General features: G+C 34.7%; 2 protein-coding genes across 2 annotated transcripts; both read left to right on the plus strand.

Moving 5' to 3' along the window:
• The first annotated feature begins 152 nt into the window (after positions 1 to 152).
• Positions 153 to 5,886, plus strand: nenf (neudesin neurotrophic factor). Its single transcript, XM_023285693.3, has 4 exons — positions 153 to 351; positions 445 to 505; positions 2,228 to 2,331; positions 4,466 to 5,886. Exons 1-4 carry the CDS (start codon positions 166 to 168, stop codon positions 4,640 to 4,642), a joined length of 528 nt encoding a protein of 175 aa, XP_023141461.2. The 5' UTR covers positions 153 to 165; the 3' UTR covers positions 4,643 to 5,886.
• Positions 5,887 to 6,077: 191 nt separating this feature from the next.
• On the plus strand, positions 6,078 to 21,928 carry ezra (ezrin a). Its single transcript, XM_023285692.3, has 13 exons — positions 6,078 to 6,266; positions 9,021 to 9,104; positions 9,656 to 9,751; positions 11,002 to 11,276; positions 11,518 to 11,601; positions 12,452 to 12,598; positions 13,719 to 13,815; positions 14,116 to 14,276; positions 15,453 to 15,583; positions 17,934 to 18,094; positions 19,051 to 19,143; positions 19,250 to 19,546; positions 20,895 to 21,928. The coding sequence occupies exons 1-13, from the start codon at positions 6,255 to 6,257 to the stop codon at positions 21,057 to 21,059; spliced, it is 1,803 nt and encodes a 600-aa protein (XP_023141460.1). The 5' UTR covers positions 6,078 to 6,254; the 3' UTR covers positions 21,060 to 21,928.
• Positions 21,929 to 23,562: the final 1,634 nt, after the last annotated feature.

A 23,562-nucleotide genomic window follows, 5' to 3' on the forward strand; every position in this document is an offset into this window, starting at 1 on the left:
ATGACAACTGTTTGACCATCATTGTTTGATCTGAATTCTCTTTAATGCTACATCAGAAATAGGAGAATTACTTTTCCAAATCTAAAGTAAAAGCTGCCAACACAGGGTTGAAAGTGTAAATTCAGACGATCTTAAACGCATCGGCAGCAGCAGAAAGGGAAGTGGATGAAAGAGTTTCCGCATCAACTTCTTCCAAACAGCGAATCTGCAATGGCAATTAGCGCAGTTTGTGTCCTGTTTCTGGCCCTTTGTGCGACTTTAGCAGAAGAAGTGAAATTAAAATACAAACCTGCGACTAAACCTGTGAGGTTATTTACCGAGGAGGAGCTGAAGAGATACGACGGCAGTCAGGTAAAGTTTACCTCTCATGTTGGTGTGAGCAGCCTGCAGCCTTTACGACTCACATTTATCTGGAGTTTCCACCATGTCTTCCCTCCGTTTCAGGAGGACCAGCCTATTTATCTGGCAATTAAAGGAGTTGTGTTTGATGTCACCACAGGAAAAGGTAAAGAAAAGAAATCACTGTCAAGAGAAAAATGAAGTCAAATTAAGAAAACCCTGCAGTCCCCTACATTTATGCAGATGTACAGAGGTGGAGTCTCCACCTGCTGCCTCAAAAGTGTAGTTTTTACACCGTCACAGAATTTGTACTGATTCAGTTAACAATATTTAAGTTCTTAATTAGCAAGAAAAGGGCAAAGAGACACAAAAGGACTGCTAAGAGATGCAAAACAAGTACACAGGGATAAAACATTACTTCAGAATCACTGTAAATACGTGAAAATGACACAAAGTGGCTTCAAAAGGATGCCAAATGACTACAAAGAGACACAAAATGGAAAAAATGCTGCAAAGACAATAAAAATGCCATAAAATCCCTACAAAGGGATGTGAAATGGCTGCAGAACAATGCACAACTACAAACAGGCACCAAACAATCATAACAGAACACAAAATGGCAGAAAATCACCACAAAATGACTCCAAAAAGGTTGCAAAGTAATGCAAACAAAAATTTTTTCAAAAACTACAAAGAGGCATAAAATAATCACTGAGATAAACTGTAATGAAATGGTCACAAAATGACACAATGTTGCAAAATAATAAAGTATACAAAATGACTACAAAATGGCAGCGAAGCATTGCAAAACAACTTCGAAAGAGGCACAGAACAATCACAAAGAAACACAAAATGACATGAAAGCACAACCAAGAGGCACAAAATGACTGCAGAGATATAAAATGACCACAAGACCGCAAAATGTCTCGAGCAGTGCAACTTCAAGGATGCAAAATTACTATAAAAAATACAAAATGACACAAAATGGCTACAAGGAGATGTAAAATCACTGCAAAACAAATGCACAGCACTTGCAAAGAAACGCAAGATGCAAAACAACACAAAATGGCTAAGAAAGGATACAAACTGACTAACAAGAGATACAAAATGACACTAAATGACTACAGAGGAATACAGAATGGTTTCAAAGCAATGCAAAACAGCTACAAACAGGCACAAAATAATTGTAAAGAGATACAAAATAGCATTAAACGAGCATAAAGAGACAAAATACCTGCAAAATTACTACAAGGAGATATTAAATGTGTCAATCTCAAAATGACACAAAATGTCTACAAAAAGAGATACAAAATGGCATAAAATAGCCACAAAATGACTGCAAAAGGATGGAACATTACTGTAAAAAAGATACTAAATGACACAAAATGTCTACAAAGAGACACTAAATCTCAAAAGGATACAAAATATCTACAGAGATACAAAGACATAAAATGACGAAAAATAGATGCATAATGACACAAAATTTCTACAAACAGATACAAAATTCCACAATTAAACTATAAAGCAATGCAAAACAACTATAAAGAGACAATAAATAATCTTAAAATTATTCAAAATGTCTACAAAAAGTGATATAAAATGACCAGAAATAGATGCATAATGACACAAAACGTCTACAAAGAGAAACAATATGAGATAAAGTGACCACAAAAAGCTGCCATAGAAACACAAAGTAAAAGGTAAATAAAAGCCGTCTCTAAAACAGAGTTTCAAACTAGTGTCATTTTCAAGGCAACATTAAAGCAGCTGACTCGAATCCCTCAAGAACTAATGTTAACCCAGACCAGACCTTTCTTTATCCACTCATTTACTGCGTGTTGCGTTCACTGCCCTGCTTTAAATTAGCCTCTTATTTCACCCATTGCAGAGTTTTATGGTAAAGATGCTCCGTATAACGCTCTGGTGGGGAAGGACTCCACTCGAGCCGTGGCCAAGATGTCCCTGGACCCTGCAGACCTAACGTCAGACACCGTGAGTTCAGTCTGAGCATCCAGAAGATTAACTCTCGACCTCACCCACCCTGGACGGCAACGTTGTTGTCACTCCCATGGGTGGAGACACTGATATCTGACACCATGTTACAAAACACACCTCCATTATTGAGTAACAAAACCATATTAACTACACTTTTTGTCCCTGAATACACCATTTCTGCACACTTTTCTAGCTATATATTAGGACACTTTGCAAAGAAGAAGATAGAAGCAAAAAAGCGGCTTGGATAAAGTACAGTAAAAACCTTGTTGCATCACTGAGGGCCATAAATAGCAATAAAACAGCTTGCTTCTTTAATGCTTTACTATTTGAAACAAATAAATGATTCATACAGATGGTTTAGATATCTTTCAATGACTATTTTGGCATTTTGAGAGTTAGATAAAGCATGAAAAAGTGGATTTTCTGTTCGAAGTAAACAAACTAACTTAAACATGCTAATTTGTGAGCTTTAGAAGAGCTGGTGGGTGGATTTTCTTTTCTTTTTTCCAACCTTTGGACTGATTACTGTTTATGAAGATGGGCAAACCCTCCATATAAAGGAGTTTTGAAACTCAGGATGGTGACTCCGGCCATCGTCATCTCGGCAGTTCCTGACTCCTCCTAAGTCTTGGCTAATCCAAAAATAATTCAAAGAGGTGGAGTGTAAGTGGAGTTTAGGCAGATAATGCAGACATCTCTGGACCATGAACTGTCCTGTGAAGGTCCAGACATGTCTCTTAAAGCAGGCAAACCCCTAATTATGCTGGACTTTATACCATGATACAATTTAAATGTGTGAGTTAAATGAAAATTCAAGCCCTGTTCAGTTGTCATGAACAGGAAAATTAGCCATAGAGACCAAAAAGATTTTTTCTTCCAGAGTGCAGACGTGTTTATTTCTGCTGTAAAGTTGGACATTTTAACATGGAGGTCTATGAGGATTGACTCACTTTTGAAGCGAGCCTCAAGTGGCCATTTGAGGAACTGCAGTCTTTTCCCTCAGTTAGGAATGTTTCTACATGTTTCAAATCCGTTAAGTCAAAAATCCTGTCAATGTTTTGTGACTTTTTTGATAATGAAGCAAAGAAAAGATGCCACTAAAACCTGCAGAAACCACCCAAGCTGTCACTCAAAGCCCCAACACCCTTAATCATGCACAACTTTAAGCTTTAATATAATTTAAACGGGTTAGTAAAACAAAAATTCACCCCCTGTACAATAGTCATGGATTTGGAAATGAACACTCGAGACCAAAATAGTTTTTATGCCAGGCTCGAAACATGATTATTTCTGCTGTACAGTTTGACATTTTAACATGAAGATCTATGGGGATTGACTCATTTGTAGAAGCAGCCTCAAGTGGCCATTCGAGGAACTGCAACACTTCTGTGTCGGCTTAATTTTTCCACACCGGAAATGTATTTAACATCATGTATAATAGAGGTTTTAATCTTCATTTGGATCTGCCAGCAAAAAAAAATTTAAAAGATGTGATCCGCACACTGTTTGCAAAACTCTAGAAAAGCACAGTTCTAATTCTAAATGTTAGTTTTGTCTCAAAAACATCAAGTAAAGGAACTACAGATGAAAATTCAGGTACATTTACATTTATTTGAATGGTAATTAATGTACATTGTCCCTTTTTGAATAAATAGTTTAAAATTGAAAAACTTCTCACCAAAAAATCAGGTGGTACAACAAAACAAACCCAGCAAATTTCAAGAAAACGAGCATGACACTGGGTTTCCACCTGTTAGATTCCTCTAAAATCTTCTCTACATAAATTAGGAATCTGGACGAATATGGATATAAACTGTAACTTCACTGGTTGGTGGAGACAAACAACAAACATAAAGGTGGAGATTCTAGTTTGTCTTACCAGCGGAAAACACCAAAAAAAATCCTGGTAAAACTGATGCATTTTTTCCTTTTAGTCCTTTGATTTTTGTTGACAAATGGAACTAAAAGTGTAAAAATGTGCTTCTTTTGACTTAGCAGAGGTAAATGTCAAGTCAATTTTATTCCAAAAATGACAAATTTTCCTCAGTGGGCTGTTTAACATGTGACGTCCTCTATCTTTAGATTCTTAAATACTATAAAAGTTTCTGTTTTTCACCTTCCCCTGCAGTCGGGCCTCACTGAGGAGCAGCTGGAGTCTCTGGACAGCATATTTGAAGACACGTATAAAACCAAGTATCCCATCGTTGGCTACACAGCATCACGGATCCTTAACGAGGACGGAAGTCCCAACGAGGACTTCAAACCAGAGGACCAGCCTTATTTTCAGATCAAAGATGAGTTTTAATCCCAGTTTACCCGCTGTTTTGTAAACTTAACTTTGAAAATGAGTCTCGCTGTAGACGAGGCTCCTGTTGTTTTCTTATTCCGTGATCAGAATCGTGATCAAACCATGTAAAGCACGAACATAACTACAACAAAATACTCGATCCTTTGTACTTGAAGTGAAGGTTTACATGGTTCTTTATTAGCTGTGGGAGATTTACTGTGCAGAGACGCTAGGAAACCATTTAAATACCTAATGTATCAGTAGTTTTTAAACAAATATCAGGGAATTAAATGTAAGGTGCCAGATTTTTACACATTTGAAGAAGCAGTAGACACAAAATGCCTCAGTTTTCCGTTTGTGTGCTGCAGATTTGAAGTTTCTCATCTCGCTAAACAGAGAAACTTTATCTATAAACAGACTTCTAGTTTCATCAGTGGTAGATGAAGTATTTAGATCCTTTGGTTAAGTTAAAATACCATTACAGCAAAGTAAAAATACTCCATCCTGCATGAAAAATCCCACTGAAATAAAAATACATAGCAGCAAAATGTAGGGAAAGTATTAAAGTAAGAGTCCTTGTTTGGTCTGTCTGACTGATATATTACTATATATGACATTATTATCTTGGAATTTTAGTCACTAAATACAGTTTGATGAATCATTTGTTCAATAAAATGTTAAAAAAAAAAAAAAAATAGTGAGAAGCATTAGTTTTACCCAAAATATTCCATTTATAGTGAGAAAGGACACAAAAATACCTGTTCTTGTTGCTTTATGAATGAGAAATAAGTTGCTGATTAATTTTCTGTTGAACTAATCAACTTTAGTTTTTAATCAAACACTATTTATGTATCGGAAAACAATAAATCCACAGCTTTGTGGATGTTGATTTATCATTAACTTGATTTTTATGCTATTTGAAATTTTCAGTTCACAGTGGAAAAGCAAACAACAACAACTTGGACAAATTAATAAATAATTTGCCATTTAAAATGCTAGAAAATAGTGAAAAATGCTTGCTTTGCCTAAAATATTCCATTTGTAGTGACAAAAAAATACCTGTTCTTGTTGCTTTGTAAAGTGAAAGTAAGTTGCTGATTGATTTTCTGACGATCAACTCGTGAACAGGTTTAGTTCTTAGTCTGAAATGTTGTCACTAAATGCAATCAAACACAATTTAAATATCAGAAAACATTAAATCTGCAGCTCTGTAGATGTTGATTTTTGCACATTTACCAATAAAACCTGTACATTTGAAGCTCCCTAGAGTTTCATTTGTCATTTTTACCACTAAAACCAGCCGTGTGTTTTTAATACGACCTCTTTATTGCAGCTCACTGCTCCAGAACGTACACATAAATAGTACGTCTGGTGCTTTATACCAGGCAAGCAGACCAAAGGTCGCTGCAGGTGCTGAGGCAGGTGATTGTCTCTGGGTGGAGTCTTAGAATCTAGCTTTCAGCCCAGTCCTGCCACATCAGAGCGAGCGACCCACTGAGTTCAAATCACGCCAGCACTGCCCTTGAGTCCTGCCAGCGAGTAGCCGAGCGGCGCTTCTTTTTCAGCCGGAGGTCCTGCTGGGAGTCCACCACTTTTTTCTGCCCAAGCCGACACAACAACTGGTTCCAAGATGCCCAAAATGGTAAGAATGAACACTAACATGAGTAAAAGAAAAACGCACAGAAATGTCTAAAAAGTGAACTTTGTTGGATTATTTCAGCTGAAATAAATGTGGATGAAGACGACATGAATGTAAAAATCAGTTGTGTTGGTGGCCTGAGCTGCTCTGTTTCTCCAAGAGGCACAAATCCTTCGTACTCATTAACCAAATGCTGCATTCCTGACAGGAACCAAAGCCCTCCTAACTTTGCTGCATAAGAGACAATACTGTGATAATTAACTTTGCTGAGGCCGGAGTGTGAAATCCGGCTGATTTTACAGTTTAATCCTGCTGCAGTAAAAGAGAAAAAAAAACAAAAAACACAGAAACCTCTTGTCCTCTGTGCTTTAAATGTCCTCAGAGTTAAGTTTAGCATCAGTGTTGAGGTAAAACTGATAAGAAAAGCTGCTTATATTGACTCTCCAAGGAGAACCAGGTTAGATATTGTTTCTGTTTGATGGTTAAATGGAGAATTTGAGGTTAAATACGTGAAAAAAAAAAAGAAGCGATGTTTCATAACCCTGTAAAACCCACTGTTGCAATAATACATTCATTTTTTTAAAATTATTTTTTATTATTTATGTTTATTATTTTATTCTTTGTTATTATTTGTTATTCTAGTCTTATCATTTTTATTTTATTCTATTATTTTATTTTTTATATATATATATATATATATATATATATATATATATATATATATATATAAATAATAAAATTTTTATTTATATATATATATATATATTATTTTTGCAAATTTTTTTCTATATTAGGGTTTTACAGAGTTAAATAAAAATTCTTAAGTCCTGAGAATTTGTGCTTGCTCAGTTTCATTTTTTTAAATAATTCTTGATATTTTATTGTTTTATTCTTTGTTATTATTTATTATATTTTTTATTTTATGCTATTCTTATTTAATTCTATTATATATATAATTTTTTTGCTAATAATTTTTCTATATTTGGGTTTTTCATAGGGTTAAAGAAATAGAAATTCTTAAGCCTTGGGAATTTTGGTCTTGTTTCATATGGAAGTTTATGAATGGGATTTTTTTTAAAAAGAGAAATGGTATTACTAATACAAGGATATGATTGTCAAGTAAAATTTAGAAAGTCCTTCGCACAGAATCTCTTATCTGTTAAAGGTTGGAATACTTTACTTTTGCCAGTTGTAAGAGACAGCATAAGACACTTTAAAAACAGGCTCTATACAGGCTTACTGAAATATTAGCACTTTAGGGTAGGTTTAACCCAGCTAGAGTTAATTTATCGTCATTGTTTTTGTTCTACTATATAGGTTTTATATGTCTGTATGTTTTCTTTTACAACAGATGGAAATTAGCCTTGTGCTAAATCTTATTTATGAGACTGTTCATTCGTTAATCAAGTAAAGAAATGAAACTCAGGGATTGATTCTGTTGAGGAGGTCGGGCATCACTGATTATCTCACACGTGATGGCAGAAGGTTTCATAAACGGATGTTCTAGTTTCTCCTTTTATCTTTATGACACTCGGGATGTGCTTGAGTTAAGCTTCATAAAACAGTTGTGTAACGGCTACAGGTCACTCTGGTTGAAGCAGATTCACGATAATCCTTACATTTCCACATCCTATGAGCCGAAAAGTGACATTTCAGCGCCAGTTTTATTGTTTCTTTAATACAGAATAAGTTGATTTTAACCATCAAGACTTGGCTGCAGCGACTGATTTTATATTTTAATCTGCAACCTTGTGGCACCTCAGGAGTCCAAAGTCTAAACGAGATACAGCAACAATTATGGTTTATGAATAAACCACTTGACGGTCCCTTTCGCTCACCTACACTACACTTAGAAATGTCCTTATTTTTGAAAGAAAAGCAGGTTTTTGAAAGAAAAGCAGGTTTTTTCAATGAAGATAACATTAAACTCACCAGAAATACAGCCTAGACACTGTTAATGTGGTAAATGACTATTCTAGCTGGAAACAGCTGATTTTTAATGGAATATCTCCATAGAGGTACAGAGGAACATTTCCAGCAACCATCACTCCTGTGTTCTAATGCTACATTGTGTTAGCTAATGGTGTTGAAAGGCTAATTGATGATTAGAAAACCCTTGTGCAGTTATGTTAGCACATGAACAAAAGTGTGAGTTTTCATGGAAAACATGAAATTGTCTGGGTGACCCCAAACTTTTGAACGGTAGTGTAGAGCAACCTTAACTCATGTAGAGAAACTTCAACTCATTTAGGGCAACTTTAACTGATACAGAGCAACTTTAATTGACTTACCTTGCCTTTAACTAATTTTAGAGCAATTTTAAATAATATACAGCAACTTTAACTAATATAGAGCAACTTTAACTCGTTATCATGGAAAACAGGAAATCGTTTGGGCGACCCCAAACTTTTGAACGGTAGTGTAGAGCAACCTTAACTCATGTAGAGAAACTTCAACTCATTTAGGGCAACTTTAACTGATACAGAGCAACTTTAATTGACTTACCTTGCCTTTAACTAATTTTAGAGCAATTTTAAATAATATAGAGCAACTTTAACTAATATAGAGCAACTTTAACTAGTTATCATGGAAAACAGGAAATCGTTTGGGCGACCCCAAACTTTTGAACGGTATTTTTTGAACAGTGCAATCACCACAAAAAAAAAAAAAAAAAAATCAACAACAAAAACGCCAGATTATGCATCGTGGGAATTTATAAAATCTCACGGGATTAAAATGAGCTTTTTGTCATTGCAGGTCAACGTTCGCGTCACCTCCATGGACGCAGAATTGGAGTTTTCCTTCCACTCAAACACCACCGGGGGGCAACTCTATGAGCAGGTTGGTATGAAACGATTCACGAAGCACCAATTATTAGAATTATTATTAATTTCTGGATCACAAGTGACTTTATACAGACGGAAATCCTAAAAGGTTGAGCTTCTGTGTTTGCAATTTGCAGCTAAATCTGTTAAATTCTGTTAAAAAATACAATTTACTAGCAAATTAGCTGTAATTTTAGATGTAAAAATGCTGCATTACAAGTAAGTGTAGATCTATTAACTTGTTTTTTTCTGTGTAATTCATGATTTTAAATCCATGTTTTCATGATAATTTAATTCCCACACTAATGAAACCTGTTTAAAAAAAACTCAACCAAATGTCTAATAAGCAGGAAGAATCAGCTTTATAATCAGTATTTACACTAAAAGCTGACATCAACCTCAACAATGTGAGGTTTTACTGTTGAAACTTTTGAACTGGACACAAACCAACTGTCATAAACAGTTTATCCAGCAGCTGTTCCAGATGTTCTACAGGCCTCAGTCTAAATGACCGTCAGACGCTGAATATCATTGTTATTATTTTATTGTTTGTTGTTTCTTCCTCAGGTTGCCAGAACCATCGGCCTGAGGGAAATGTGGTTCTTCGGGCTGCAGTTTATCGACAACAGAGGATTCGCTACGTGGCTCAACTATGAGAGGAGGGTCAGTTTGTGGTTTCATTTGTTTAGTTTTTTATTTTTACACAACTTTATTTAAGGCAATGCAGTTTTCACCGCTCTTTCTCGGCCTTTAACTGATCTTAAACCCCAAATAATTCAGGAAATCTAATTAAATCTAACATGCGGTGACTTTCCAAACCAGTCAGGTCACCTGGAGATATTTTATTTCTGGGTTCATCTTTATTTAAATAAAATCTGAAGCTTATTTCTGCACAGTCAAGCACATTTAGAACAAGAAATGTTAAACTGAAGTACTTTCCTGTTCCAGAACAAGTTTAAATATTGGGGTTAAAACCGTACAACATTATATATTACGCAAAAATATTTGATTATTTTAATTTATTAAGGTTATGAACGTAAGACAGATGTAAACATGTCATAAATAAATATAATAAACATATAAAAATATATTAGGAATAATATAACGTATAATAAATAAATCAATAAAATAAATATAATAGTTTTAAAAATAATATAATATACATATAAAAATACATAATATATGATAATATTTTAAAAATGCAATAAATTGATTTAAATAATATAATACATGAACAATTATTGCTAATAAGCAATAATTGTTTATGTAAGAAGCAGTTTTTTCTTTTATATTATATCATGTTCAGTTCAAAAATATATATATAAAAATGTATAATATATTATAAATTATTATATTGAACATGTAAATAATATATTTAAATAATATAATACATGAACGATAATAAATTATGATGATGCAATAAACAATAATAAAATAATAAGCAGAATATGCTTTCATATTATATCATGTTTAGTTCAAAAATATATAGAGAAATGTATAATATATAATAAATTGATATTTTGAAAATATAGTGAATATGTTTAAATAATATAATGCTTGAACAACAATAATATAATAATAATAAAGTAATAAGCAGATTTTGGTTTTATATTATATCATTTGTAGTTCAAAAATTAAGAAAAATGATAATATATATTTAAAATATAATTAATATATGTTAAAAATATAATACATGAACAATAATAACAATATAACAAACAAAAATAAAGTAAAAAGTAAATTTTTCTTTTATATTATGTCATATTTAGTTCCAAAATATATATAAAAATGGAAAAAAAAAACAGCTAAATACACATTTCTGTTGCTGATTAAAAACAGTGAAACTTGATTTCTTCTGTCATTTAACTCACTGTAACTGCTTGATTTCACCATAATTTAATTCTGTCTTTCAGGTGATGACTCAGAACGTGAAGAAGGAGCTTCCGCTGCAGTTCAAGCTGAGGGTGAAGTTTTACCCGGAGGACGTAGCCGACGAGCTGATCCAGGACATCAGCAGGAGGCTCTTCTTCCTGCAGGTGAAGGATCACATCCTGTCCGACCACGTCTACTGTCCCCCGGAGACGGCCGTCCTGCTGGCTTCATACGCCGTCCAGGCCAAGTACGGAGACTACGACAGAGACATCCATCATCACGGTTACCTGGCGTCTGAGCGTCTGCTGCCCAAAAGGTGACTCACCTGAACTACATCACGTGTTAAATCCTAATGTCACACTGTTTATTTACAGTCAGTAAAGAAAAAAATGCTGATAAACTGATAATAGGATTGAAAATCTCCCTGAAGAATTCTGTTAATAAGCTGTGTTGGATTATTCCCGTCCCTTTATGCTCTTGTCTTGGTTTGTTCACAGACAGACTGTTCAGATTGTGTGTTTTTTAATAGTTTTTTTTTTTTTGTCTTTTTATCTCAGAGTTCAGCAACAACACAAACTGACCCAGGACCAGTGGGAGGAAAGAATCCAGATCTGGCACGAGGAGCACAGATCGCTGTTGAAGTGAGTGAATCCTGACTCAAACTTTACATTACTGTGCAAATGAGTCAGTTTGGTGACTTTTAGAAGTAAAACGGAAGCTGTTTTTGGCAACAACAAAAAAAAATAAAATTACCAAATATATGAAAATAACACAAATTAAAATTTGTTTAATTTTGTTTTATTCTGTTATATTTTGGTTTATTTTATTTTATTTTTCCATTATTTTTGTTCAATTTCATTGAATTTAATTGATGTTTTATTTAGTTTAGTTTTATTTTAATATATTCGGTTGTATTTTAACTTATTTAATTTTTATTTCATTTTATTCTATTTAAGTGAATTTAATTAAAGTTTAATTTGTTATATTTTATTTTATTTCATCTTATTTCATTTTTATTTTATTTTAGTGCTTCATTTCTTATCTTATTTAGTTTATTTTTGTTTTATTTATTTTATTTTGTTTTGATTTATTGTGTTATATTTTGGTTTATTTTACTTAATTATTTAGTTTAATTAATTTTTTAATTTTATTTTGTTAAATTTTGTTGAATTTAGTTGATGTTTTATTAAGTTTTGTTTTATTTTAATGTATTTAGTTTTGTTTTATGTTATTTCATTTTTATTTTACTTCATTGTGTTTAGTTAATTTTTATTTAGTTTTATTTTATAATAAATAAAATATTTTTATTTCATTTTTATTTTATTTAGTTTATTTCATGATTTTATTTTATTTCTGTAGTCATTTGTTTTTAGCTGCTATTTAATGACGACAGTAAAGATCCGTTCTGTACTTTGGTTCGTGTTTTCTCCCCAGGTAGATGTGGGTCTGTGCATATTGTCTGATAAACAATAACCAGTGTTTTGTGATCAGGGAGGAGGCCATGATCGAGTACCTGAAGATCGCTCAGGACCTGGAGATGTACGGCATCAGCTACTTTGAGATCAAGAACAAGAAGGGAACCGACCTGTGGCTGGGAATCGACTCTCAGGGAGTCAACATCTTCGAGAAGGACAACAAGTGAGTGTAAAAACCAGCATCACAGCCTCCGTTTACATCATAAATCTTCATATATATCCATGTTGGACGTTATTCTCCCTAAAAAGCTGTATTTTCTCAGTAACGTTACTGTATTTGTGACGTTTATGAACCTAATAACAGAAAGATGTAGCGCCCCGACAGTCGTCAACCTTCTTCCAGTCGGTCGAGTTTTAAATAACATTTAACCGCCTGGTTGTGGTTTTTTAACGGTCATTAACATAATTCTGTTACTACCAACAGTTTTGCCTTTTAAATCACTTCCGAAAACCCATTTTTATCGATTTGCTTACTGACTCACTGATTCACTTACTTATTCCCCCACTTGTTCTTTTTTGCTTCATTGGAGTTGCCATTTGTTGTGTTGATTTATTTGTTAAATCTTTTCAATTCAGTTGATCTCAGTAAACTTTGTCCTCTGGAGGCAATTTAAGAAAATATTTTATTAAAAATGTATTGAGGTAAAGATTACTTTTTAGGAAATATTTAGTATTTTTGCCTCTCTGGTCTTCCTGATAATAATAATAATAACTATTATTATTGTTATTATTATTATTATTAATAATAATAATAATAATAATAATAATAATAATAATAATAATAATAATAATAATAATAATAATAATAATAATAAAAACCAAAGTATTATTATTATTATTATTATTATTATTATTATTATTATTATTATTATTATTATTATTAATAATAATAATATAAGTAGTAGTACTAGTAGTGTGGTATGTAGTAGTAGTAGTAGTAGTAGTAATAATAATAATAATAATAATAATAATGCATTTGTTTATTGTATACTACATATTTTATTTATAATTAATGTAGAATACTAATAATAAAAACTAAAGTTTTATTGTTTTTAGAAGTTAATTTTCAATAAGATATACAGTATACAATAAACACGTGTATTATTATTAGTGGCATTAGTGTTAGTAGTAGTATTAGTAGTAGTAGTGTGGTAATTAATAATAATAATCATGATCATTTTTATTGTGACTGTTATTATATTTTATGTTGTTGTTGCTATAAATCTTTTCTTTATTTTTAAACTCAAATATATTCAATCACCTCTTTTTTCTCTGATTTCCAGGCTGTCTCCAAAGATTGGGTTTCCCTGGAATGAAATTAAGAACGTTTCTTACGATAACAAGAGATTCGTCCTCAAGCCGTTGGACAAGAATGCTCCTGTAAGTGTTTCATGTGTATTGGTGAGTTAGTTGAGGTGGAAATGGCATTAAACTTATATAATCCTATTTAAGATGCAGAACATTTCCCTGCTACACTTATGTCCTTGAATTAAAGAGACCTAAAGAGAGTATTCATGTATTAAAACTATGGAGGAAACCTTATTTTTTAGTAATCAGTAACCAATGACACATCCAAAGTAACTTCATCTGTACAAAATGACTTTAAAACAGCCGAACAAATGCATAAAACATCTTCAAACCATCCCTGATATGTTGTTTTTCTTTCTTGTGTTTTCCTAGAATTTCGTATTTTACTCCCCCGACCGAGTCAACAAGCAGATAGTGGTGCTGTGCAAGGGCAACAGCAACATGTACGTCCGCCGCCGCAAAGCCGACACCATCGAGGTCCAGCAGATGAAGGCTCAGGCTGCACAGGAGAGGCTGCAGAAGAAGATGGAGAGGTGGGTCTGGACAACAATCAACACAAGAACACACACAAGAACGTTACAGATATTAACACTGCGTTAAGAATCGCTCTTAGGACTTCAAGTGTAATTTCTTTTAATACAATCACAGCCAAAATACTAAACAAATCCTAAAAAAGACACTGAAAACTTAAAATTGATTGGCTCCATAAAAATAAATAAGAAATTTTGGGGTCATTTTGGTACCAGTGATCCACTAATGAAGGTCGTGCTTTTTATTAAAAGACACAATTTTTTTGTTGCCGTGCTTCGTGTCCATATAAAAAAGACAAAAATGGCTAAAACAAGGAAGTGAATGCAGGAAACAAGCCTGAAGATACAGATTTTCAGTCAGAAATTGCCTAAAATTACTCAAAATTTGTCCAAAATGAGTCAAAATATATCCAAAAATTCTGTTTGTCCAAAACAACCTAAGACTCATGACACGAAAACGAGGAACCTAAAGCAGGAAACACGCCTGAAGATACAGATTCTCAGACAGGAAGGGTACATCTGCTGCCAGATAGCCAGGAAGTGCAGATGTAGTCCTTCAGCAGTTGGATTCACTCTGCAGAAATACAGATGAACCAACAGCTGGGAAGAAAACAAACCAAGATCTGGGCATCCAAGGCCTCCAGATGAGTCCAAAGTTGGTCCAAAATAACTCAAAACTACTCCAAAGTGAGTTAAAATGTTCCAAAATGGCTCAAAATTTTCCCAGAATGACTTTAATCTGTCGGAACGTGATCTGGAATTAGTTAGAAATTCGTCCAAAATGGCTCAAGATTTGTTTAAAATAGCTCAAAATGTATTAAAACTAGTTAAAATATGTCAAGAAATTCTCAAAGTTTGTCCAAAATTACTTTAAACCGTCTGAATGTAATCAGGAATTAGTTTGAAATTCGTCCAAAATGACTCAAGATTTGTTTAAAATAGCTCAAAATTTGTTAAAACTACTCAAAATATGTCAAAAAATTCTTAAAGTTTTTCCAATTATGTGCACTTTTACAATTACAAAGCAAAAAAAAAAAAAAAATGCAGAAAGAAAAAACCCATAAATCAATGAATAGCAGGAAGAAGCAAGATGGCGACCAGTAGGACGAGCCAACTGGCAGAACTGACGAATGTTTTCAAATGATTTAAATGTGTTTTTTTGTATATTTTTTTTTGCAGGGATCAGCTGGTGAGTGAGATGAAGAGGAGGGAGACCATCCAGAGGGAGAAGGACCTGATGGAGAGGGAAAAGACGGAGCTGATGGAGAAGCTCTACCGGTTCGAGGAGACGACCAAGAGAGCAGAGAGAGGTAAAATTAGATCAACTTTCACAGAGAACAAGTTTTAAGACGACGAAATGCAGCTTGACGTCTAGCTACCAGTACAAAACCAGCGGTAAAATTTAAATATGTGGAGTACAAACACCATAAACTCAGTAATATGTAGATATAAGGAAACAAAATAAAACTGATCAACAGTGTGAACTTTATTTATGCTATGAGATATTTATAGTAAATATACAGGATGGACAGTATAAGCACCATAATATTATAATAATAGTAGAATAATAATAGAATTATTTTTTTACATGAAAAAAATCTATATTTTACAAATGATAATTAATTGAGACTGTAATAATACACTGTTTTTGCTATATGTAAATCAGCAAAAATACCATTATTTTGCAAATATTTGCCATTATTTGAAATGGAAATGTGTGTGTGTGTATATATATATATATATATATATATATATATATATATATATATACACATATATATACATATACATACATATATACATATATATACATATATATACATATATACATATATATATGTATATATATACATACATATATATATACATATATATATACATATATATATATGGGATTTAAAAATGGTAAAGATCATATCAAATCTAGAAAATTGTACAAATTTACATATTAACTTTTAAAAAAGCATGCAAAAACACAGATTTTTATGAATGATATTTTATTCTGTTTTTTTTTTTGTTGTTATTTTACACGTTTACCATTTTTTGAAATGGAAGGTATATATATGAAGAATTTAAAATGGTTAAAGACACAGAAAAGGTGTTGTATAAAGCTCCAAGAATGTAAAACTGCTCATCAAAATACAAGTGTAGAATCCAGAGATTTCATTTATCCCTGACAATATAAACTTGAGGCCCTCAGCACTGGGTGTTTTCTTCCTCTCTAAATATGAATTATGAGCAAAAACAGCCACTAAATCTGCCATATAGTCACCTGGTGTTTGAATCTTGTGTTTCCCTGTACAAAAATGAGATGTTTCCACCACAAATTGGAGCAGAAAATGAAAAAAAAGGTTCATAAGGATTTACCAGAATGAAAGAAATGATGTGTTTGTTTGATGCTATAAATTCCTAAACTTCCTTTTTAAGCATTAATCAGGAGCTGTCAGTTCTTTGTGTTGTAACATGGTTTTACTGCCCTCTGCTGCTGGTTTGCTTTAACACACACAGAAATTATTACATAGATGAGGAAGTGGAAGGTTTTTGCTCAGTTTTTACATTTAAAATGTCATTCACATGAAGGAAAATATGTTTGCGCTTGCTTGAAAATACTTGATCTGACTGTTAGAGCAACCTGCATCCATTAGCTTTTTGCTTTTAGGTGTGAGTGGGGTGGATTTCTGTGGATAGAAGCATATAAATGAGGTAAAAATACACGAACAAGTGAGAAAATGCATCAGATAATGGTGGCAACATAAACTGACAAAAAATATGCAATATTTTTTACTGTTAAAATGTCTTTATTGCGAGTTACTGAGGAGAGTGTGTTTGCATTTGCTTTAAAATGTGGATATATAAGCAAAATAAGTGAGAAAATGCAGTAGAAATTGTGGCAACAGACACATGAAAAGCTGTACAATGGATTAAATTAAGTGTAACACTACAAAAGTTTTCTTTTTGCTGTTTTATGGCATGTTTTTCTGGTGAAATCTCTATATTTTACCTCTAATCCTTTAAAAGTCAGCCAAACGAACGAAAAACAGCCCCAGAAAACCCCCACAGTGTATTTAGCTAGTTAGCTCTTTATCTAGTGGATAGAAGTGTGAGATATAATTCTATGAACAAGTGAGAAAATGCACTAGAAATGATGGCAATAGACATATAAAAATCTGTCGCAGAATGTAAAATGTGTTTCTTTATTATTTTTTGCTATTTTTGGAACCTTTTCTCGCAAAATCTGCATATTTTTGCTCTTTAATCCTCTAAAAACCATCAAAATGACACAAAAACAGCCCAAGAAAAACCCCACAGTGTGTTAAAAACAAGAGTAGTAATAGGAGAGCTATTCATCCTGTGGATCGAAGTATATAAATGCAATATAAATACATGAACAAGTGAGAAATTATGCTGGAAAAATGTGGCGACAGACATAAAAATTAGTCACAGGCTGTAAAATGGATTAAATAAAGTGGAACACTGCAACATTTTGACTTTTTGCTATGTTTTCTGCTGTTTTTCTTGTGAAATCTGCCTATTTTACCCCTATAATCCTCTAAAAAATCATCCAAATGACAGAAAAACAGCCCCAGAAAACCCCCGTGGCGTCTTAAAAACCAGAGTAGTTAGCGCCGGGTCCTGCCTAATAGATTTTTTGTCCCGCAGAGCTCCAGGAGCAGCTGGACCGGGCCATGAGGCTGGAGGAGGAGAGGAGGAGGGTGGAGCAGGAGGCGGCCCGGCTGGAGACTGAGAGGATGGAGGCCATTATAGCCAAGGAGGAGCTGGCCAGGCAGGCTGAGGACCAGATGAAGAGCCAGGAGCAGCTGGTGAGTGTGGAGCACGTGAGAAAAAAGTCCAAACGTGAATCTGCTGCTTTTTACTGCAGCTTCAACTTCTCTCTGAGGACATTTCTCCTCAGGAAAATGTCAAAAATCCAACATGTGATTTGTTTTTCATGATATTTTTTTATCCTAGTCTTTTAAAAGCTTATTTATTTTTATTTTCAGTTATGTTTCCTACTTATATCTACCGTACTTTTTAGGAACTACATTTCTTATGTTATGTCATTTTGTTTTGATAAGAATTTCCTTTGGGATTAATAAAGTTTTATCTTGATGCAAAATATCTTTTAACTAAATGCACAATATTTCATTGTCACAGGTACAATTTCACTTTACATCAGCTTATTTTCTTCTAATATATATATATATATATACTCATATATATACATATATATAATTTTTGCTAATTTGCTCATTTTTTTGCTCATTTTTCTCTATATTTCTGTAGTTTTGTGTGTGTGTGTGTGTGTGTGTGTGTGTGTGTGTGTGTGTGTGTGTGTGTGTGTGTGTGTGTGTGTGTGTGTGTGTGTGTGTGTGTGTGTGTGTAAAATTTTCAGTTTTATTTTTTTGCTCTTTTTTTCTCTATTTGGGTCTTACAGGGTTAATTTGCAATACTTAGGACCTCATTATCATTACCAGCATCTCTTTTTAACTTTTCTATTTTAAGCTTATTTTTTATTTCAGTAATTTATCATACCCATGTCTTAGTGCTTTTTGACTTTTTAAGCACTGCATTTCTTATGTTATTTAGTTAATCACATGTTGTTAAAACATTAGATTTAATAATTATTGGTTCCAAATATCCGTTATCTTGATAAACAAGAATTGGTTTTGACTCTGAAATTCTCATATCGGTCGATCCCTGCTGATGAAGTGAAGGTGAAGTTACGGTAAACAGGTGTCTGTTTCTGAGTCTTTTTCTTGCCGTTTTCCTCCTTCAGGCTGCAGAATTGGCCGAGTACAGCGCCAAGATCCTCCTGCTGGAGGAGGCCAAGAGGCTGAAGGAGGAGGAGGCTGAGACGTGGCACACCAAGGTGAGCTCACCTGGAGGTCGCTGGGGTCACCTGGGATTTACCACGATGAAGAAGCATTATTGTTGTCTGGATGCTCATGAAATACTTCTACTACTACTTCTTCCAGGCTGTGGAGGTGGAGGAGAGTCTGGTGAGGACGAAGGAGGAGCTCCACGTCGTGATGACCTCCTCCTCCGTCACCACCACCATCTCGGTTCCAGCTCCTGAACCGAGAACCGGTTCCCGCTCCAGTTCCTCCTCGTCCTCGGACAGCGAGAGCGAGCACGAGCACAGCGACCACAACAGCGACCACAACAGCGTCCACAGCACCGAGCTGCAGTCCCAGTTCCTCAACGACCACCGCGAGGAGGAGGAGCGGCGGACCGAGGCCGAGAAGAACGAGCGCCTGAAGAGGCAGCTGATGGTGAGTTCAGGGTCCCAGGAGGCAGCCCACACTGTCAAAAATCTAGTTATTTTTAACTACAATTCACTGATATTTTACTGATTTTTTTGTTAAATTACAGATAATTGGTGAAATGACAGGAAAAAAGTACTAATTTGCATGTTGACCAGAATGAAACAGGTCTAAACTAAAAAATGTCAACGTTCTATATTTTTATACACTGGAATTTGTGCTTTTATATGTCTGACCATAAAATTACACAACTTCTTAATTATTTTTTTCTTTAAAAAGACCTGATATTTGCTGTTAATGACTGTAATGTACAGATTACAGATTTCCCTGTTAACAGCTAGTGAAATCACAGAATTAATTAATAACTTAATTTACAGGTTGACCATCAAAAACCAGGCCAAAACAGTAAATAACATGCAAACAAAAAAATCACTTATTTTTATAAATGGTAACATGTTCTTTGACAGCGTTTATACAGTAAAATCACATGATTTTTACTGTATTTAAATCAGCAAAAGTATCATTATTTTACAGATATCATTTTTGAGCAACTTTAACTCCTTTAGAACAATTTTAACTAATATACAACAACTTTAGCTAATTTAGAACAATCTAACCTATATAGAGCAATTTTAATGAATATAGAGCAACTTGAGCTCATTTTTGAGCAACTTGAACTCATTTTTGAGCAACTTTAACTCATATAGAGCAACTTTAACTAATGTAGAGTAATTTTAGCTAATTTAGAACAATTTTAGCTAATATAGAGCAACTTTAGCTAATTTAGAAAAATTTTAGCTAATATAGAGCAACTTCAATGAATATAGAGCAACTTTAACTCAATTGGTGCAATTTTAATTAATATAGAGCAACTTGAACTCATTTTTGAGCAATTTTAACTAATATAGAGCAACTTTTACTGCTTTAGAGCAACTTTAATTAATATAAAGCAACTTTAACTCATATAGAGAAACTTTAACTAATTTTAGAGCAATTGTAACTAATGTAGAGCAACCTTAACTCCTTTAGAGGAGCTTTTATGAACAAAATCTTAGCATCAATTCTAAACAGGGTGTTTTGCTTTAAAAATCGATGACCTGCTCTTGTTCCTGCCCCCTTCAGGAAGAAAACGCTCTCTGTAACAGTCATAAACACCCAGAGCTGGATGACTATTGGTTAGCTGTAACATAGTAGCACTTCTTACTAGCATGTAAAGCTAGGAGGCTAACTAAGGCTTTCAACTACAAAACACAACAAAAATGGATTCCCACCCTATAGGATCTTTAAATGTACCACTGTGAGTGAACATAGAGGCGGATCCTCGTGGTCTAACAACTAAACGTGACCTCCTCCACAGGCCCTGAGCTCAGACCTGGCAGAAGCCCGAGACTACGAGAAGAAGACCACCTTAGATATTATCCATGCCGAGAACGTCCGAGCCGGTCGGGACAAGTACAAGACCCTCCGTCAGATCCGCATGGGCAACACCAAGCAGAGGGTCGACGAGTTCGAGGCCTTGTAGGAGACCTGAAGATGGCCCCCGAAGACCTCGCCAAGGCCCCGTTCAGCGTGTTTTAACTGAAGGGTGATGTAATTACTATCGCAGGTGACGTTAGAGACCCAGAAAAGCTTGAGGCTGATCTGTGTAAAAGCATTAAGTTCTATTTTACTGGTTGAAGGACTTTAAAAGTGCCCATTAAAGTGTGTTTATCAGTCTGTATGAACAAAGCTGGGATTAAGTACACTCCAGAAATGATTTATGTTGTTGCAATTTGGCTTTGCAGCTTTATTATTGTGCCACACTGAAGCGCAAAAACTTTATTTAATAAATTCGCCGTGTTGCAAACATCTCTTGACGGTCTTCATCCGTCTTCCTCTTCCCAAATTGTGCTCCTAAAAATGGATTATAAAGTCTTCATACATACTGAATGTGTCCAGATGATTGACTTAAAATGATTAATTGATTACAAGATTGATTTTCAGTTGATTATCTATTAGTTCTTTTACCTTTTACTGACTTATACTTGTGTTTTCAGTATGTCTAAATAAGAATGCAGCTTGTTTCGCTAGCTTTAATGTGCTTAGAACTGGACATAATGTTCAAAATCAACTTGTTTTGGGATTTTATTGTATGAATGCAGGCAGGTTTCAGACTATGTAACAAGTCATATCCAGATAATCTGAGACCAATCAGATAAAAATCTCATTATGTAACTGAAGGTTTCTGTTCTGATTTGTCTCGTTGCTAAATACATAAATGCTCGGTAGTAAACTCAGTTGCGTTCATAAAATCTGTGGATTGTCACTTTAAGTTAAACATTACTGACCTTCACCTGGTGCAGCTTCATATTCAGACAAAAGAACAATTAAAGCCACTCTCTGAGTACGATATGTCTGGAATGTTGTTTGTTTCTGTGCTTTAAAAGGTTATTATCATTATTATCCATGTGACAAAAGTTGTATTTCAACAGATTTTCTTGGTTTGCTGTGGTACAAATCATTTTTTTTTCCATTCTCTGACTTGGCTACTCATAGAAAAACATTCATATTATTGTTTTTATCGTTTCTGTGTTGCTTTGTCTGTTTGTTTTGGGTCGTTGTGTTGCTGGAAATCAAATCTTCTTCCAAGTCTCAATTCTTTTACAGGTTGTATCAATTCACCCTCCAGGATTTCTCTAGACTTTACTGCATTCATTTTATCCTCTACCTTTACAAGCCTTCCAGGACCTGCTGCTGGAAACATCATGATGCTGCCACCTCCATGCTTCATGTCATGATGCTGCCACCACCATGCTTTCATATCATGATGCTGCCACCTCCATGCTTCATGTCATGATGCTGCCACCACCATGCTTTCATATCATGATGCTGCCACCACCATGCTTCACATCATGATGCTGCCACCACCATGCTTCACATCATGATGCTGCCACCACCATGCTTCACATCATGATGCTTCCACCACCATGCTTCACATCATGATGCTGCCACCACCGTGCTTCCCATCATGATGCTGCCACCACGGTGCTTCACATCATGATGCTGCCACCACCATGCTTCACATCATGATGCTTCCACCACCATGCTTCACATCATGATGCTGCCACCACCATGCTTCACATCATGATGCTGCCACCACCGTGCTTCACATCATGATGCTTCCACCACCGTGCTTCACATCATGATGCTTCCACCACCGTGCTTCACATCATGATGCTGCCACCACCGTGCTTCACATCATGATGCTGCCACCACCATGCTTTCACATCATGATGCTGCCACCACCATGGTTCACGTCATGATGCTGCCACCACCATGCTTCACATCATGATGCTGCCACCACCATGGTTCACGTCATGATGCTGCCACCACCATGCTTCACATCATGATGCTGCCACCACCGTGCTTCACATCATGATGCTGCCACCACCATGCTTCACATCATGATGCTGCCACCACCATGCTTCACGTCATGATGCTGCCACCACCATGCTTCACATCATGATGCTGCCACCACCATGCTTCACATCATGATGCTTCCACCACCATGCTTCACATCATGATGCTGCCACCACCATGCTTCATGTTACGATGTTGCCACCATCTGTCATAGGTGTCTTGGTGGCCTCCCTCATTTGTGTCTTTCTTGCTCTGTCACTCAGTTTTTGAGGATGACCTGTTCTTGGGAGATTTACACAAGTGCCACATTCCTTTTATTTCTAAATGATGGATTTAATTGTACTCCAAGGGATATTTAGTGTGTTTGGATTTGTCTTTCATCATCTTCTGACTTAAGCTTTTCAGTAACCTTTTCACAGAGTTGCTTGGGGTGTTTTGTTTCTTCATGGTGTAGTTATATCCAGGAGTACTGATATATCTGTACCTTCCAGATACAGGAGTGTTTATACAATCACAGAGACACATTCACTGACCTCAGATGATCTCAAGTAATTTTGTGACATCTAGCACCAGTTGGCTGTACCTGTGTTGAATTAGATGAGTCACTTTAAATGGGGTTGTTACTT

Source organism: Amphiprion ocellaris, chromosome 20, assembly GCF_022539595.1.
Source record: "Amphiprion ocellaris isolate individual 3 ecotype Okinawa chromosome 20, ASM2253959v1, whole genome shotgun sequence".
Lineage (NCBI taxonomy): Eukaryota > Metazoa > Chordata > Actinopteri > Pomacentridae > Amphiprion > Amphiprion ocellaris.

Bases quoted from the DNA above. Each gene is read 5' to 3' on its own strand.
- nenf (XM_023285693.3), top strand. From the start codon at position 166: ATGAAAGAGTTTCCGCATCAACTTCTTCCAAACAGCGAATCTGCAATG. The intron at 506-2,227 runs GTAAAGAAAAGA...CACCCATTGCAG, and splicing joins TGATGTCACCACAGGAAAAG to AGTTTTATGGTAAAGATGCT. The intron at 2,332-4,465 runs GTGAGTTCAGTC...CTTCCCCTGCAG, and splicing joins CAGACCTAACGTCAGACACC to TCGGGCCTCACTGAGGAGCA.
- ezra (XM_023285692.3), top strand. The intron at 11,277-11,517 runs GTGACTCACCTG...TTTTTATCTCAG, and splicing joins GAGCGTCTGCTGCCCAAAAG to AGTTCAGCAACAACACAAAC. The intron at 19,144-19,249 runs GTGAGCTCACCT...TACTTCTTCCAG, and splicing joins CTGAGACGTGGCACACCAAG to GCTGTGGAGGTGGAGGAGAG.